Source organism: Staurois parvus, unplaced genomic scaffold (assembly GCF_062004578.1).
Source record: "Staurois parvus isolate SC_StPar_1 unplaced genomic scaffold, SC_StPar_1.0 ptg000506l, whole genome shotgun sequence".
Classification (NCBI taxonomy): domain Eukaryota; kingdom Metazoa; phylum Chordata; class Amphibia; order Anura; family Ranidae; genus Staurois; species Staurois parvus.
The window spans coordinates 771,714-791,551 of NW_028318302.1; the positions used below are offsets into that span (position 1 = coordinate 771,714).

The window sequence follows — 19,838 nt, forward strand, 5'->3', positions numbered from 1 at the left end:
AGGCGTCTTCAGGAGAGTTTTTTTCAGATAAGCACACCCTCCTGTCTGCATGCCTGAGCCAAGGGCAGATGGATTCCAGGCAATAAATGCTACATGAATCATCTTGTCCTTACTCAAGATGGCCATAGCCTGAAATGCTACAGGGTGTTTTTCAAAGTGATATCTCAGCAAGATAGAGCATTGAGACGTGGATGGATGGGGAGTTTGCTTTGATTAATAAAATTGAATTAAACAGCATTTTTGATTTGTGGTGCTGAGGTACAGTGTAATACAGCTTTAAATATATCCTGTGGAAGGAAATATCTGACCTGAGCCATGTCCAGGACTAGACCAAGATACTCCAACTTTGTGTTCTAGAATGAAGGGAGCAACAGCAACAATGGTAAGATCTCTTAAAGGATTTTGACCAGTTAGCAATAGTTTGGCACAAGAAAGTCACAGCTAAAAAGAGGTAAAGAACAGGGCCCACCAGAGACAACAGAGTTCTAGACAGGGCCTTTAAACTGCTTATCAGCTGGGTCCTTAAAGATCAATGCATCCTCCACCATTACGGTGGTCATTTTCTTAAGGAAGGACATTTCCACATTGGGGGTAGAAAAAGTTTGAACAAAATTTCTCCAAAACAGGAACAAGGTTAATAAGTGAGTGGAGCTGTCAGGAATGGACTCAGCACTGGTGGTGGGACTCGCCATCCGTGTGGGCTGCAGTACCAGGACTGACCAGCGGGTGCTCTCAGCAGCCAGAAGCTCACTCCTGCAGTCAGCCAACACCTGGGGCTGATTGCAGGAGGTGTATTTAAGGAATGACCAGGCCTGTGATCAGGGCCTTGGTGTATGTTTCCCATGAGCCCCTGTATCTTGTATCCTGTGTTCCTGTTCCTCTGCCTATCTGATTTGTTGCCGACCCTGACCTCTGCTGACTTCTCCTGCTTGATCCCTGGCTTGCCTGACCATCCTTCTGCCTGATCTTCTGTACCGCGCTGCCCGTGAGTTACGGAACCCGGCTTGTGACCCTGACTATTCTCTGCCTGCTCCTCTGGTACCTCGATGCCCGCACGTTGCTGACCTGGCCTGCCTGACTACGCCTGATGCTACCCAGACGATCCATCCCGCACGGATCTGTCCCTGTTACCAGGTCTGCCAGCCTCTTCATGTCAGGCTTTCCCACGGTACATACCCTCGGCGGACCCCTCTACCTCAGTTGGGTGCACTCAGGGGCTGCGACCTGGTCTCAGTCCTGCGCCAAGTCCATCCCCACCATCAGGGGCTCTGGTGAAAAGGCAGACTGGGGCTTAGACTCCGCGCCCTGGGGAATCCCGTTCTGTGGGTACTAGAGATCCCGCCAGGCGGTGCCTGACACTACCTAACGGCCTGCCTGACCATTCCACCTCTCCAGCCCTGACTACACCTGTGTTCCCACACATTTCTGGTCATACCCGGATCCTTAACAGGAGCAAACCAAATGTCAAGGTGTTTCCAATCTCCTTAGTGAAAATGGGTGCACTGGTAAAGGCTTTGTGGCCTTAAGAGCTGTTTAGGACCCATGACAGGAAACCACATCAGTAAAAGCAATAACCTGATCTTTTAGTTTTACAGTGGTGTGCACCACAATTGATAAGAACCAATGGTCTGTTAATTTAGAGCAAAACCAGTGGATTGAGACACCTTGATGACATGCTCATAAGTCAAAGACCAGATAGACTCAGAATCAGACAGTCTCAGGTGGCTGATGGCATAGAAGCCACCAAGGCTGAAGATAAATTGCATACAGAATATATGTGGGAGAAGTTCCATGTGGGTCTATGCAAGCTGAAGCAGGGAGATGCTCCTCAATGCTGCATGACGGGAAAGAGTGCAACACTAATGACCTCAGAGCTCAACCACACAGCGCAAACCCCTTCTGGATCAAAACTGTCAGGATACAGAGAGTGTGAAAGCAACCAGAAAACTATGTAAAGAAGGCAGCTCCGGCTACTTAGCCTTACCAGCCTACTCACAAAGCGAATCTTCAGAGACAGGGAAAACACTGGGGCAGTGTCAGCGACTATGGAGCTCAAAAGCATTCTTCTGCAAACTTATCTGAATGAAGTCGGAAAAGAACCCTATGTGAAATCCAGTGCCTGAGCATACATCCCAGTGGAGTCTGGACTTGACACTCCAAAAGTCAGGCTGATGAAAGCCATTCAGAATAGTCTTCGTGGCATGAATAAACTTCTGTGTATTAATAGGATAATTCTGTGATGATTAGCTGTGAACACAGAACAAAAGAAAGTGGAGCATATAACGTACTTTAACCGCCTCCCGCGGCGCAAGGTAGTTCTCTCGTTCTGGGAGGATGTCATATGACGTCCACCCACTCTACCCATGGGGGCGTGCGGAGCGGCGATCGGTGGTGCGCTATGTCCCTGGGACACAGCGGATCACCGATCAATGGAAAGAGCCAATGATGTCGGCTCTGTCATGTGATCAGCTGTGTCCAATCGGCATTCCTCTCCTTATGAGCAGTCACGCTGACAGCTCGTGAGGAGAGGAGAGCCGGTAAGTGGCATTACTCAGAGGTGACATGTACACTGATCATCAGGGCACTGATGATCAGTGTAGCCCCAGCAGTACCACCTGCCAGCGCCCAAGAATGCCACATATCAGTGGCCATCTGAGCTGCCAGTCAGTGCAGCCAGACAGTGCCACCTAACAGTGCCATATATACGAGTGCTGCCTTTCAGTGCCCATCAGTGATGCCTGTCAATGCCCATCAGTGCCACCTACCAGTGCCTCCCCATCAGTGCAGTTTATCAGTGCCCATCACTCCAGCCTCATTAGCGCACATGAGTGCAGGAAAAAAATCACTTATTTACAAAATTTTATAACAAACTAAGAAAAAACTTTTTCCCCCCAAATTTTCAGTTGTTTTTGGTTTAGCAAAAAATAAAAACACAGAGGTGATTAAATACCACAAAAAGAAAGCGCTGTCTCAAAAAAATGATAAACATTTCATATGGGTACAGTGTTGCATGACTGCGCAATTGTCATTCAAAGTGTGACAGCGCTGAAAGCTGAAAATTGGCCTTAAAAAAAAAAAAAAAAAAAAGAGTACAGAACTGGGTAGTCTGGACCAAGTCATGATCAGTATAGTGTACAGAGGACATCACCATTTGCTCAGTATACGCCCATCCCATTGCAAACCAACTTCCATCAGTGGAACAGCAGGCATTCTCATCAGAATGCAAGCACACCTGCAGCTACTGGCCAGGCATCATTCTCAATGCCCCTAGTTCATACACATTACTTCCCTGCCCCTCCCAATGCTAACCATGTTCACACTAAACTGTCATGTGAAAGTGTAAAACCAGGCATTGCTAAAAGTGTTGGAAAATGCTTTCAGAGAGCTTTAATACTATTAGAAAATACATATGCTAACAGTTTACTATGAAATCATTTTAGTACTTCTGTATTTAAATACCTAAAACTGTTATTTTAAAGCGGTAGAAATCTGTCACTTTTACATACAGGTAAGCTTATCTGAACGCAAAATAAATTTCCTCCTAAACATGCACTGTTTAGGAGATATACGCATGTTTTGCAGCTGATGATGTCACCGGCGCATGAGCACTTACACTCTGAATTGCACATGTGCTGTCAATTCAGAACTCTATGCCAAGATCGTGACTTCTGTGCATGGTAATGTCATTGTAGCTACCCTATTCACATGGCTGGAGCCTGCGAACTCAGAAGACAAACTGGGTGAAAATGAAAGCCCAGTCAGTGGCAAAAGTACGCCACTGGAGGCTTTGTTTTACATTTAAGTCTTTCATAATGTGCTAGTTTGCAATGCATACTAGCACATTATACCATTAACTTGTGGGGGCCCAGATTATTGAATTTCTTAATTTAAATTAAACTTTACTATGCTTTAAGAGGAGTTAAATAAAATTTAAAGCTGAATTACAGGTTTGCATAGTTGCATTGGTCCATCTTGCACCAATATAAGTATACAAATATGCATGTGTCATACATGGCCTATTACTTTAGAAGAAAGAAATTACTGTAGTAGGCACCATTCCTACAGTGATTGCCACTAGCTTTCAGGTCTCACACCACATTGTGACATCACCTCCCCACCTCTCCTACCCTTAACACTCTGCATTCAATGAGAAGATGCAAGGTGTGAACTGAATGGCACCTGTGCCAAGTAAGCAACCTCCTGTGTTCATTAAGCAGCAGGGCAGCCACTTGGCATGGGACCCAGAAGCTAGCAGTAATCACTGTAGAAGTGGTGCCTACTACATTGATTTCCAGCTTCCACAGGAATTGGTCAGGTATGAAACACATACATACATACATACATACATACATAGGTCCAAGCTGGACCATTAACTATACAAAAATATGCACAACTGAAATTCAGCTTCAATTGTGAAAGTTATTTTTTCCTTCCTACTTTGTCTTTCACTATGGTTTAATCATTTTATACATTTGGACTCAAAAACTTGTAACTGTCGCTTATGAAGGGGGCAGGGTTGCTTTGCTTTGTATCCAAAAAGGCATTAAAATACCTTTTTTCACATCAGCAGTGCTTTGAAGTACAACTAAAAGGAAACCACAACCTATGACAGGGCTCTATGGTAACAGCAGACTTAACTCAAGTTATGCATGTGTGCCAAGAAAATGCTTAGGGTGTCCTGGGACCATGAAAACCCTACAATGTAAAAACTAATAAAGCTGCTATGGTAGCCCTGTGGCCACCCTATTACTGCTCCTCCCTAGTGGTTACAGTGTATGATGGGTAGCCTCTATGTATGGATAGGCAAGAGGCACACACAGCACCATAGCAATCATGAGAATAGCAGCTCTACATGGAGGTGTCAGGGTCTGTTTGTAGACTTCTAGTTGAAAGACAAAAACACATAGGCATATGCGGATACTAGTAATGTGGGTTCACGCAGTTAGCGAACAGGTCAGGTACATGTCAAATGCACAAGAGAGGGGAAATATTTTTCAGAATAACCTGCAAACAGAATTACTGAACAGCATTTAGATTCTCTATTGTCCCTTACCATGTCAACTAGTGCCACATATAGAAACATGCCAGCTGTAATAGCAAAAATCCACAACGTGATATTATTGGCATACTGTCCAACTGCTGTGCCTATAAGCATGCCTATGTAAGCCATCATTGCAGAGAGAACATTGTATACAATTGCTTGCTTTACAGTCATACCAGCTTTCAGTAACACTGCAAAATCACCTGCAGGAAAGACAACATAATTAGTTAGTTTTGCATGAAAAGCTTAAACAGGAAAGACTAGAAGCAAATTTATACAGCAGTATATCCATACCACCGCTTTTTAAAAGATAAAATCTCCTAGCACATTTATAGAACAGTGGTATACTTTACAATTTACTCTTCCTCGCTTCAGGAATCTAAAGCAAGCAAAGCACTGTTTGTTTCAATAAAAGGAAAAAGGTGCAGAGAGAAGAACCCAGTCATTAACAGGTTATGAGACTGGGATAACCATCTTAAGTGTTCTCTGCAGCGTTTTATAGAGAACACCTTGGACACTGCAGGCTTCATGTGCGTTTTAAAGATTGGTTTTAGCTTTAAAGCAATATTTCACTAGCTGAGCCTTTTTAACCTGCTTATATGTAAAGTGTCAACTAAGACCCCCTTCACATATGGCATTTTGGGATCTCAGGCCAAATCGCTCTGACTCTGCCAGCAACCCCAAACCAAAACGCAACATGCATGCTCGGGTACCATTCATTTTCAATGGCACCTAAATGCCAGCACAGTTTTGCCACAATAGTCACATAAAGGCAGAAAGCTTGGTGCAATGCGGTCTGCCATGATTTATTGCTTGGCAAAACCGCACTGCGTTTAGGTGACATTAAAAATGAAGGGCACCTGAACGTGCGTGGTGTGTTTGCCAATATTTCAGTGTGATTTGTGATCGTGGGCAGAATCACAGTAATTCTGCCTGAGATCTCAAAAGGCCAGATGTGAATGGGCCCTAGGCCTAAGGCAGTGTGTTGCTTTCCAAAAGGTGGAGGGAGAAAAGTCACAGAAATTGTTGATTTACTTTTGGGTTGCGGAACACACAAGTACCAGCATATTTTTGGATACTGAACTGAAGCTTTTAGAACTCTGTATCATACTGCACTTACACAATTTTTTTTGTTTTTAAGGAAGCTTGGTCACTTAGCACAACCTTTTTTTATTCACATTTTTCTTGATATACCCATCGCAATTATGCAGCGGAGACAAATTACTCGTTTTATTATTTTGATGCAATCGCAGGGTAATTCTGAGCTTTGTTACATGTTAAAATGTGTCATGTGTATAGAAAACACTTATGCTGTGCTACCCTAAAAATTCAATGTTTAAAAAAAAAAAAATTGCAATTTTTTCTGTACTAAAAAAACCAAAAAAAAAAACCAAACAGTTTATATACAAACTGAATTGAACGAAAAATAGGGTTCATTCACACCAAGTCTATCAACCTGCATTTTGCTGTGCTGGGTAAATGCAGGTCACTCCAAGAGCAAATAAATAATGACTATGTACCTCGTTGACACTGCAGCATAACATTGCATGCAAATGCATGTCACGGCCCACAATTTTCAGTGCAGAGAGTGTATTGGTACATACCCTCAGTAGGCAACCACATTTTAGTGTACAAACATGAAATAATGTTCTGATGCTTATAGTTTGCTTTGTATGGTTTAATTTTCTGTACTACTGTTTTTATGCTTTGGCTTAAAAGCAAACAATGGATATTTCTTGATACAACATACACACAAATCCTACCCAATTCGTGTGGCAGCTCATGGCAGAACACAGCTACGGATGTGCTAATTCCCCCAGTAAGACCTGCACTGAAAGCTGCACCTGGAAACAAGACAAACCATCAGAGAGAAACAAGGATTCTAGAGTGACTGTATGCTCAAATCATTACTCTTTATACAAGTCTTGAAAGTATAACAAATAATATTTGTATATTGCAGGTTTATTAAGAAAGGCAAACAAATGCAAGGAATCTAGTTATTCATTTCATGAAGAGAAGTATTCCTTAAAACTCTGCACTTACCTATAGCTAAACCATCACTGAAATTGTGCATGCCATCACCCATTATAACCATCCAAGCTATACTGGCAATGCCAGTGTTTTTCAGATCTTTTCCAGAATGACAATGACCATGGGAATGATGGGAGTGTTTGCTAGGATTGTGTTTCTTTGATACCGCTTCCTTTGTGTGATTACTTTCATATTGTCCATCATCCACACTTTGATCATCATCATAAGATCCATCTTTATTATTGTGTTGCATTTCTTCGTCAACTGCAACAAAAACCTTTACAGGAGACTGAAGACTATCAACATACGTCATTTCTGTTTCATTTAGTCTCTGAGCCTCAGTAGCCGCTTGATCCTCAGTTCCTAAAAAAAAGAAAAAAATAACTGAGCAGCATTTACTTTAGGCAAACAAGTATCAAAGATGATGCTGCAGCACTAAGATCTCTGCCCCCAGCTACATCACCAACCTGGTCTCAAAATATTAACCAAACCGCTCTCTATCCTCCCAAGACCTTTTGCTCTCTAGTTCCGTGTTACCTCCTCCCATGCTCGCCTCCAGGACTTCTCCCAAGCTTCTCCCATCCTATGGAACTCTCTACCCCAATCTGTCTGGCTGTCTCCTAATCTATCCACCTTTAGACGATCCCTGAAAACCTCTCTTTAAAGAAGTCTATCCTGCTTCTACCTAGTAAACCGCCATATATTTCCTCCATCAGCACATCCCCCCACAGCTATTACCTTTTGTATCACTCAACCCTTCCTCCTAGATTGTAAGCTCTAACGAGCAGGGCCCTCTGTTTCCTCTTGTACCAAATTGTATTGTAACTGTAATGTCTACCTTCATGTTGTAAAGCGCTGTGCAAACTGTTGGCGCTATATAAATCCTGTATAATAATAACTAAGATACTAGGTTTTGATTATTTGATTATTGGGACAATGTGTAGCATTATTTACTTTGTCTTCTCTGCACAATACTGTGAAAACATGCCAGGTAAACTCCAGTTAATCATTCCAGATAAGGCTATGGGTATTGGGAAAAATGGTAACCCCCCCACACAAAAAAAACAAACAAAAACAAATGGTAATTTAAAAAGCATATGCAAATCCTAAATACGCCCTCATCCAAAGTAAATAAAAATTACACAGTGAACATAATCCAGAAGAAAGGGAAAAGCCAAGAAATAAGGACTGCCTGCCTGACCTAGATACTAACTTCTGGAAATTTGCCTTGTTTAGGCTTTACACACATACACATGAACCCGTAACAGTGTTTATTGTGGACGTATTTCCACATACTAGAGACATTTGTAGCACACAGCCACCCATAGTAATGAATGGCTGGTACACTAGCTTTACGCAGTCATACATCATACCGGCATAAACTCACGCATGAGTAAAGATTCCTGGCAGCACACAAGCCACATTCAGGGGGTTTACACAAGTACAGCATTTACCCATGTACAACTATAGTAAAGCCATTCATTACTATGAGCAGCTGTGTCACCTGGGCACAGAAAACCGCCTGTAATTTACACTGGGCAACCTCATGTGGCAGTGTGCATGAAGCCTTAAATGTAATACCGTGTTTCCCCGAAAATAAGACACTGTCTTATATTTTGTTTGCCTCAAAAAAACACTCTAGGTCTTATTTTCGGGGTAGGTCTTATTTTTTTAATGTGCAGGTGTGGACAGGGGGTGCAGAGGCGAGCTGCAGACAGTTGTGGATGAAGTTTACTATAGAGAGGGCCAGCTGATGACAGATGACAGTTGTGAGCTGCAGTCAGGTGTTGCAGAGGTGAATTGACAGGTGAGTTTCAAATAGGGTGCAGGGATGAGCCACAGGCAGGGTGCAGAGATGAGCCACAGGCAGGGTGCAGAGATGAGCCACAGGCAGGGTGCAGAGATGAGCCACAGGCAGGGTGCAGAGATGAGCCACAGGCAGGGTGCAGAGATGAGGCACAGGCAGGGTGCAGAGATGAGGCACAGGCAGGGTGCAGAGATGAGGCACAGGCAGGGTGCAGAGATGAGGCACAGGCAGGGTGCAGAGATGAGGCACAGGCAGGGTGCAGAGATGAGGCACAGACAGGGTGCAGAGATGAGGCACAGACAGGGTGAAGGGGTGAGTTGGAGACGGGATGCAGAAGTGAACTGCAGGTCCTATCTTCACAGTCAGTGCACCAAGCGCACTCACCACTCCGCCTCTTCCTCACTGGCCAGTGATCACCCCTGGGGCATTGGCTTCCATGCATTAGGCTGCAGGATGAGATTCCCTGCCCCACCCCTAAACACACTGTACCCTCAGATATCTGTTCCTTCCCTGTCCCACAGTGAGTACAGAGGTAGGGAGTTCTGTGGGAGCATATGGTGCTATTACTTACAAGAGGGATTGTCACTTGGAAACACAAAAGCCGCGCTTCTGTGATTATAGGAGACAGTAGATATTGGTGTACACAGGGCCAGTGCCAGAGGTGGTGGAACAGCTGATCACAACTAGGTCTTATTTTCAGGGTAGGTCTTATACTTCAGCAATTCCCAAAAATAGGAGTAGGTCTTATTTTTGGGGTAGGTCTTATTTTGGGGGAAACAGGGTACTATCTCCCCTCAATATTTCATTAAAGGGAAAGTAGAATGATTTTGTACATAAAGTAGCAAGAAAAGTATGTGATCCCCTTTGAATTAACTGGTCTTCTGCAGTAATTTGCCATAAAATGTGATTTGATCCTCATCTAAGCCACAATGGACAAACACAATGTGCTTTAGCTGATAACACCAACAATTCTAATTTCTCATGTCTTTATTGAATACACCCATTAAATATTCACAGTGCTGGAGGAAAAAGAACCCTTGGAGTTATTTGCTGGCTGAATCTCCTTTGGCAGGAATGACTAGTAAACACTTTCAGTAACTCTAGATCAGACCTGCACAATGTTCAGATGGAATTGTCGACTATTCCTCTTTACAAAACGGAGTCAGCTTAGACGCATTTGTATGATGTCTGGTGTGTACTGCTCTCCTGATGTCATTCCATGGCATCTAGATTGGGTTTAAAGCAATATTAAACCCAAAAGCAAAACATATTGCAGCTTACCAATTCTTAGATGTGATGGCTTTATTAGTTTTCTTTTCTTCTATTTTCATCTGGCTATTCAGCCAGCAACTCTGCTATTTTTCTCAAGTTCAAGTTCTCCAGCAGACCGTATCAGTTCACATACATGAGGCAACCCATTTACCACTGACAGGGGCAATTAAAATGCCCAGCTTTTATTTATTCATATAAAATCTTAAACCCAAAAGAAAAAAAATGTTTTGCTGTAGCTTCTTATAAATTGTTAGCTGGAGTTTAGCTTCAATTTGTAATATTTCACATTTGCTAATACATTTAAACACACGTACCCCCACCCCGGCTGACAATGCTGTCTGCTGTGTCCTATGCTCATCCTACAAAGTGGTGTCTCACTAATACTGGAAGTGAGAGTTTTTTGAGAGATATGATTCACATAAGCCGATGCTTCTTATGAACAGCAATCCTCTAATGTTTCAGTGTCTTAGCAAACTAGCTCTAAACTACATTTCCAAACTCACTGCATTAAAATGTTACAAAACCCACAACAGTAAAACCAGTCTGCATATGCAGTAAAGCATGCTTGTTATACTCACACTGGAACCTAAGGGGTTAATCCTTTGTATTGTGTAAAGACCGTTTGATCCTGTCTTCTCTGTCACTCCTCTTGTTCAAAATGTCCACATCTCATCTCCTGATCAGACAGACTGAACCTGTAGCCACATGCACATGCTCAGTTTAGTGTGGATTGCTAGTTTTTTTTTTTTCTTGGGAGAGGGCATGTGATCAGCACAGGGCCAATCAGCACTATGCAGACAGAGGTCAGGGGTTTTGCATCCTCCTAGAGCAGAAAGAAAATTCCTACAAGCTTTAACCAGTGCTCAGATGAACACTGATAGAAGACACAACACTGCTCTAACTGCTGATGACAAAAGCAGTTTATTATGCATTTAGCAGTTTATATTTACTAAAATAAATGCATTTCCATGTTCTGTGTACTATGGGAGACCAGATATAGTGAATGCATGGTCCTGGGTTTAGTAACACTTTATTTGGACTCCAGGTGTGCAAACTACTGACTCCAATTAGCTTTCATTGAAGTAGTTAGTCTATGGTTTCACCTAATTTTTTCCCCCAGCACTGTGAATGTTTAATGTGTGTGTTCAATAAAGCCAAGAAATTTGAATTGTGTGTGTGTTATCAGCTTGGGCATATTTTGTTTGTTTATTGTTGTGACTTGGAAGAGGATCAGATAACATTTTATGGCAAATTACTGCAGAAAACCAGTTAATTCCAAGGGATTTGCATACTTTTTTGCCACTGAAATGTTTTATATGACCATTAGGTAGTCTTCTCCAGTCAGCATTTGAAGGGTTTTAAGCTCCTTTTCTTATGTTTCTTTCTGACCTCAAAGGCTCAAGCTGAAATTTACAAACACAATTAGTCATATGAGGGGCTCATCCACTTCCCTTTCTGAATGTTTTAATGACAGAAATAGTTTTTTTTTTTTAAAAAAGAGACAGCTATGGCTTTATGGTCTTTTTAGATGACCAATAGATGTTAGATCTATTGTATATGTGGTTTGCATATGTTGTGAACAAATGCAGTAATCACAGTAGCCAATCAGAATTTCTCTTGTATTGGTCTCACTTAAACACAAAAATTTAATAAATGTGATTGGTTGCTAGCAGTTACTTTGTTTCTTTTAGCACAAATCACAGACTTCAAAACATTACTTGCTGCCAGTAAATGGTCTTTTTAGTTTAGCTTAAAGTGATATTAAGGGCTAAGATTTTGTGAAAATGCATTTGTTTTAGAATGCATGAATGTAAAAAAAAACTTGAGCCTTTAGAACTACTTTAACCGCCTCCCGTCCGCCATATAAGGCAACGACGGGAGGGCGGCGCTTCTCTCGTTCTGGGAGGACGACATATAATGTCCTCCCACTCTGAGTGTGGCGATCATTGGTGCGCTGTGTCCCTGGGACACAGCGGATCATCGATCACTGTAAAGAGCCGATGACGTCGGCTCTGTCATGTGATCAGCTGTATCCAATCACAGCTGATCACATGTAAATAATAAATGCTGGTTATCAACAGTCCTCTCCTCCCGCCAAAAGCTCAAGAGGAGAGCCAGTAACTGGCATTCCTCAGAGGGGACATCTACACAGATCATCAGGGTACTGATGATCAGTGTAGCCTCATCAGTGTCACCTGTCACTGCCATCAATGCCACATAGCCTACCAGTGAACATCAGTGCCGCCTAACAGTGCCCGGTAGTGCCACCTAACAGTTCCAATCAGTGCTGCCTATCAGTGCCATATATGAGTGCTGCCTTTCAGTGCCCATCAGTGGTGCCTGCCCATGCCCATTAGTGCCACTTATCAGTGCTACCTATCAGTGCCCATTAGTGCAGACTCAATAGGGCACACTACTGAAGGAGAAAAATTACTTATTTACAAAATTTTATAACAAACTAGGAAAAAACTTTCTTTTTTTTTCTCAAAATGTTCAGTATTTTTTAATTTGTTTAGCAAAAAATAAAACCCCAGTGCTGATTAAATACCACCAAAAGAAAGCACTGTCTAAAAAAAAATATGATAATTTTGTTTGGGTGCAGTGCTGCATGGCCTCGCAATTGTCACTCAAATTGCGACAGCACTGAAAGATGAAAATTGGCCTGGGCAGGAAGGGGGTAAAAATGCCCGATAGGCAAGTGGTTAAATAACTGAATGCTTGAGAGTTACTCACAGATTTTCATTAATACTGAGTTTTGGAAACTTTAAGGACCCATGAACACTGCTGATCTTTACTGCGTGCATTACAGCTTGCTAAAAAGCATGTGTCCAGTCTCCCTATAATAATAATAATAATAATAATAATAATAATAAAAAAAAAAAATAATAGTGCGTTTCCATGCCTGCACTGCAGTGCATTTTGAAAAATAAGGCATATCTGTGTTAGTGGGTTGGATGCCCAAAGAAATAAATGGCATGGTTACTAATGGATTAAAACGCATGCTGTGTTTTGATGCAATTATTAACAAGCTTTGGTCAATGACTGTCCACTCCAAATCCTACATTCAAAAACGCATTGGAAACGTGTGTCAACACACACTGATAATGCACCTGCCTGTTGTGCAGAGGGTTTGTTAATGAGTTTGGCCACTGTAATCAAGATTGTTCCTTATGTGTTCTACAGAAGATTAATATAAGGATACCATCACTGCACCAGAAGTTGTAATATCATCCCCTTACCCAGCATATAAACTCATTGATGTTATGTCTTTATACACAAAGTAACAATTTCTATTAACTGTAACTAGGTAACCTAAAAATAATTTAGCTCATAACACAGCATACAAAAGATTTTAAAGACAAAAAAACATCAGGAAGATGGATATTTATGACCACCACAAACAGCTCCTTCAAAAAATTGAATAAGAGAACAATGGAAAAAAAGCATTAGTCAATCAAGAGAGTCTTTGATAAAAAAAAACACCTTTACCTGCTAACGGCTTGAGTTGTAGCCATTCGGCATCTGACCTTCGATTTAATTTGTGATCGGACAGCTTTCTTCCAACTGTAGACTCATCACCTTTAGGTTTTCGTCTTAACCTACTTTTAATTCCCTAAATAAAAGAAAGCCCTTGAAACAGTTATCTGATTTAAAATGGAAGACTTATTTACTAGACAAATTTTAAATGACAAAATCAAACTACACAGTTACCTGATCACCTTGGGCAAACGAGTCCACACAAATACAAATGCAGCCATTACACAAATACATTTTTCACTCAACTCTTATTATGCAACAATATTGGTTAGTTGTGGGATTTTGAACATGCTGAGCCATCTTACATAGATTGGTCAACATATTAGTTCTTAACACCTGAATTTGTAATATAATCAACTAGCATTGGCTTTATCTGATCCTGCTCAGTTTTAAGAACCATTTAAAATAGTTTTAGAGCCAAAGTTGTAAGTTTTTATAAAATTTTAGATTTTATTTTGCAAATATCTTTCAGGTTGGAAATATAAAGTCTTCTCACTCTTGAATTTTAGTTATGCAAGTAAAATGGTAAAGTTTGCATACAAATGAAACTATTAACGTACACTAGGGACAGCAAATTGTCCTTGCAACATAAACCAATTCAGTGCTGTAACTGATCGTTGCATGTTCTCCCTGTGCCTGCGTGGGTTTCCTCTGGGTACTCCGGTTTCTCCCAAAACATGCTAGTAGGTGAATTGGCTCCTATCTAAATTGGCAATAGTATGTGTATGTATGAATTTAAGTTAGGGACCTTAGATTGTATGCCCCTTGAGGGTTAGGGACTGATGTGAATGTACAATATATATATATATATATATATATATATATATATATATTCCATCCATCACATTGGGCTCTACAACACTGCTAAAAGAGTATATAGTGTCAAAAAACGAGAAGGAAAAAAGGAACAGCTCCTCTGAGTGCAGTATGCTTAAAATAGGTTTAAACGTATACAAAGAAAGCAACTCACAAAAATTGTGGTAAAAAGCGCTTTTTGAACATAGGTCCCATTCTTTGGCTCCTGGGTGGTCCCTCTGGGTGTCACAGTATCCAAGTTGGCAGTGGCGCTGGTGGTTTCCAGCGCTTACTGCTCTGTCCATGGAATGCTGACAGACGGGGATGACGTCAGGTGGAGGTGGCTCACGTTCGGAGAATGTGTACTCCTTACTCTCTCAGCGTTCCACAGACAGAGCAAGAAGCAATGGAAACCACCAGTGCCACTGCTGGCTTGGATATTGCGACATCCAGGAGGGACCACCCAGGAGCCACACAGCAGGAATTATTTTTAAAGCGCTTTTTATCACAATTTTTGTGAGTTGCTTTCTTTGTCTACATTAAACCTATTTTAAGCATACTGCTGCACTCATAGGTGCTGTTCCCTTTCTCCTCCTTTTTAAAAGAGCTTGAACATGAATAAGAATAAAGTACAATATACAAATGCAATATACATTGATCTTTTATCAATTTTTTAGATTTGGAACTGTATGCTAAAAATTGTCTGAGGACTAGGTCCTTCAAGGACACAGACAGGTAGAGTTTCATTACGTTGTCATTACCCCGTGTGGTTGCGGAAAGTGGCTTGAGGGCAGTTCCTCAGAATGAGGAGAAACTGCTCTAATGATTATCTTAGCCAAGCTCAGGTGCTGAAACACAGATTTGTCCATAAAGTTTAAAAAGAAAGGGGTCTTGATTGAGAAAAAAAAAAAAAAACCCAAAAAAACAAAACAAAAAAAAAGTGGTTAACTACACTGTGTGCACAATTAGGCAAGTTGTATTTTTCAGGATTAATTTAATTATTGAACTACAGTGCTCTCGGTCAAATCAAAATGTTAATAAACCTCAGACCTGAATATTTACGTACAAGTGAGGTTTCTTAAGAGAATATCTATGTGTGCACAATTATTGGGCAACTATTAGATAATAAACTGAGAAGGGAAAATTCTCGTTTTTCATTTAGTTGCATAAGAATTCTGCACACTAATATTTGCCCAATAATTGTGCTCACAGATATTCAAAGAAAGCAAAAAAAAAAATTAAAGTGACCAATATAGTCACCCTTCTTTTCAAGAACACAGATTCCATTCATGGAATCTGTCAGTTTCTTGATCTGTTGACAATAGGCTTTTTGTGCAGCACCAACCACAGCCTCCCAGACACTGTTCAGAGAGGTGTGCCGTTTTCCTTCACAGTAAATCTCCTGTTTAAGAAGAATTCTTAATAGGGTTTAGGTGGGGTGAGGAAGGGGACCATGCTATTATTCTTTCATCTGTATACCTTTATGGGCTAGCCACGTACTGGAGCACTTTGATGCATGCGATGAAGCATTAACCTGCATAAATATAAAGGAAGGTCTTCTTCAAAAATGTAGACTTTTTCCTGTACCACTGCTTGAAGAAAGTGTCTAAAATCTTGCGGTAGGTTTGGAAGTTGATTTTGAGCCTATCTTCAACCCAAGGCCCAACTAGTGCATCTTTATTAATACCAGTGCATACCAGTATCCCACCTCCAACTTGCTGGCATCTGAGTCGACATGGAGCTCTGTGCCTGTTACTGATCCAGCCATGGGCCCATCCATCTGGTCAGTCATTTCATCAGTCCATAAAACCTTTGGGCCAAGAAATATCTGAAGACAGATTTTTCAGTCTAGATGTTTCAACTTGTACTTCTGGGAACTCCAGGTAGGTTTCAGTTCTGGAATATGACAGCACCTGAGGATAATGGGTTCCTGGTAGCTTCGCGTTTGATTCTTCTCAAATATTTGGCAATTAATTTGCATCCTTTTCTCAATGTTTCTTGTGACCCTGTTGACTATTTGCAACAAAAAAGTTTGACGGTTCTGTGATCACGCCCAATATTTTAGCAAATTCAAGAATGCAGCATCCCTCTGAAAGACTTACAATTTTTGACTTTTCAGATAAACTTTCAGATGACTTTTTAGTAACTCTTAGCCTATTTTGCCTGAGGAAAAGAAGCTGCCTAATAATTATGCACACCATTATATAGACTGTTAATCTCCTTCGGCCACACCCTCCCCCATTACAAAAACACATATCTGATCTGCATTAACCACTTCCTGTCCGGACACTTTTACCCCCTTCCTGTCCAGGGCAATTTTCAGCTTTCAGCGCTATCACACTTTGAATGACAATTGCGCGGTCATGCAACATTGTACCAATATGACTTTTTTACCATTTTTTTGAGACAGAAAAAGCTTTATTTTGGTGGTATTTATTCACCGCTGGGATTTAAATTTTTTTTGCTATGTAAATGAAAAAGTGCAAAAAATTTAGAAAAAAGTGTTTTTCTTATAACATTTTGCAAATAAATAATATTTCATCATAAATCTTGGCCAAAATTTATTCTGTTATCTTTTTAGTAAAAAACAAAATACGCCAAATTAGTTTATAACCAAAAATTATAATTTTTACACATTTTGTTTACATTTTTATTTTATTTTTTTATATTCTTGTTTTATTTTTTTTACATACTGTCACCCTAGTACATGGTGACACTACTACTTGTGGGGGGTGATGAAGATTTTTTTTTTTTTTTTTTACAGTGATTGCTTTTACACCCATATAGGATGTAAAAGCAATCATTTCTCTTTCTCTCTGTCTGCATTCTTGCAGCCATTGAGAAATACTGTGTAAGCTGTGATTGGTCAGAGCTTGTCACATGGTACAAGGCTATTGTAAATAGCCTTGTACCATGTGACCTCTGTGATCATTCACAGATTTTACATGTAGTAAGCAATGATGTCACAAGTGACATCTTGCTTACTACTTTGCATTTGATCACTGATTGGCCAATCAGTGATCACTGATTGGCCAATCAGTGATCACATGATCGGGACCTCGTACAGAGGTCCCGTCCGGCGATCGGTGTTTCACTGTGTCCGGAGGACACAGCGGGCACCGGTTCGCGGTGCTACGTGCTCCCAGGGAGCATGCACAACTAGAAATAGCGGGTGCCGTTTATGAATGGCAACCCGCCCCTGGAGTGCCACCGTCCTGCCGTTTAAAAACAGTAGGCGGACAACAAGTGGTTAAACAGCCGTTTTTTTCATGATCCTTGCTACACAATGCCCACCTGCAGAACAGCCTGTAATGGGATATTTTTATCTATTTTTTTTTATAAATAACCTTTTTGCTATCTGTATTCTGCACTACCGGTCCCGCTGCCTTGACGATTTTCTAGGACTCTTGGGATATCGGCGTCATTTATACCAGGAGGCTTAGGGAAGCCGAATGGTGAAATCTTGCAGTATTTCTTGAAATGAAGTGACATTATTGGGAGGATTGATTGACAGGTTGCCATAACAAGAAGAAAGTAAGAGCTGGCTTCAGATGCCCACACTAGTAATGGCTGCTGCCTGTCTGCCGAGATCCTGCTGAGGAATGTCACATTTACAAGTAAGCAGAAGACACACACTTAGAACAATGTCTTTAAAAAAAAAAAAAAAAGTCTGTAATTGGAGGGATGAGCCGACTGCTCCATCTTCCATGCCCTCATCCAGCTGTTGGACAGACGCATTCCTCCATCCAAGCTCATCCCATGTAGAAACAGGATCGTCTAAATAAGCCAGCACTTGCTGCATCCGCCATAAGACCTCCGTTTCCATAGCTGTGGGTGGTATCTGTCTCTTCTCTCCTGCTATCCGAATCTTGGAACCCGGTGGTGGTTTGGATGTGTTTACAGCTTGGAAGCACAATCCCATCGCTTGCCACCAATGTAACGGAACCGGACCCCAGACTGCACTTGGGTATATTCCGTTATACCGCAGCTTCCCTGTCCGAACATAAATCCACAGACCACACCCTTGAAATCCCTCAGGAAATAGACAGCACCCGACTCTTCTTAAAACAGGAAGTCAACTCCTTTATTTTACACACACAACAAGTTATATACACAGGGCGGGTAAACACAACCAGGAACAGGTAACACATCATCAGCCCACCCTATCAGTGGGGAGGGCTACAGGAAACACATCATCACCCCTCCCCGTCCAACCAAAACACAGAACAATGGGGCAGCACATGGAAAAAGGACAATAGACAGCCATGTGGCCGAGAACAAAGGACAACACACCAATACACAATAGACATACACACCCTGTACCCTAACAGGCACAGGGTCACTTAAATATAAAAATTTGGGAAGATGATTCAGAGGTCCCCCCACCCCCAAAAGTCACTCCCATCACACACTGCATTTACAGTGGCAAGAAAAAGGTGTGTGAACCCCTTAGAACTAACTGGTCTTCTGCAGTAATATTCCATAAAATGCAATCTGATCCTCATCAGAGTCACAAGAGACAAATACAACGTGCTTAAGCTGATAAACAAAAAAGAAAAGACACTCAAACACTGTAAAATTGCTGTAAGAAGCATCAGCTGTTGTGAACCATGCATCACAAAAAGGAGCGCTCTAAAGACATAAGGCTGAAAAGGGACACAAAGCCATCTCAAAGTGCTTAGACATCCATCAGTCAATAGACAAATGGTCTATAAATGGAAACACTTTAATATTGTGGCTACTCTTGCTAGAAGTGGGCACCTAGCCAAGATGACTCCCAAGGCACAATGCAGAATCCTCAATGAGGTAAGGAAGTAACAGCTAAAGGCCTGAATACATCACTAGAACTGGCAAACATTCCTGTGCATGAGTCTACCATACACAAGTCTTTGAACAGGCAGGGTTGTCCATGGCAGAATGCCACAGAGGAAGCCACTGCTCTCTAAGGAAAACAGCATATCTACCAAAGAGCACCTTGGCAAACTACAACGCTACTGGGAAAATTTTATAGACTGAAGAAACCAAAGTGGAACTGTTCAGGTAGACTACTCAGCTCTATGTATGGCTCAAAGTGTTTTTACATACTTTTTCTAGCCACTGTATTTGGAGTTTAACCAAAAATATTAAGCAACCAAATAAAAAGTGATCCTTTTTTTTTCCTTTTTTAAAGAAGAAATATTGCTTTAACTGACATGCAGACCAAAGTTTACCCCTTTGATCTGCTACAAATGAAGCAAATACAATTGTGGCAAAAAATTATATTGCTGCATTTTAATTCTTATTGGCACTGCAGAATACGGTTTTGTGAGTACCATTGTACACAAAACAGCAAGAGCTACTCCTGTAGTACAGGAC

The 19,838-nt window shown here is 41.3% G+C and overlaps 1 protein-coding gene across 2 annotated transcripts in view; it reads right to left on the reverse strand.

The window, feature by feature from the left end:
* The window catches only part of SLC39A10 (solute carrier family 39 member 10), a 107,670-nt gene that overhangs the window by 17,666 nt on the left and 70,166 nt on the right, over nucleotides 1–19,838 (reverse strand). For both annotated transcript variants that reach the window (XM_089689976.1, XM_089689977.1), the window contains 4 exons: nucleotides 13,641–13,764; nucleotides 7,085–7,435; nucleotides 6,805–6,885; nucleotides 5,054–5,244 (listed from right to left, as the gene is read on the reverse strand). In XM_089689976.1, coding sequence (XP_089546102.1) covers nucleotides 5,054–5,244; nucleotides 6,805–6,885; nucleotides 7,085–7,435; nucleotides 13,641–13,764 — 747 coding nt within the window. The remainder of the gene's footprint in view (nucleotides 1–5,053; nucleotides 5,245–6,804; nucleotides 6,886–7,084; nucleotides 7,436–13,640; nucleotides 13,765–19,838) is intronic.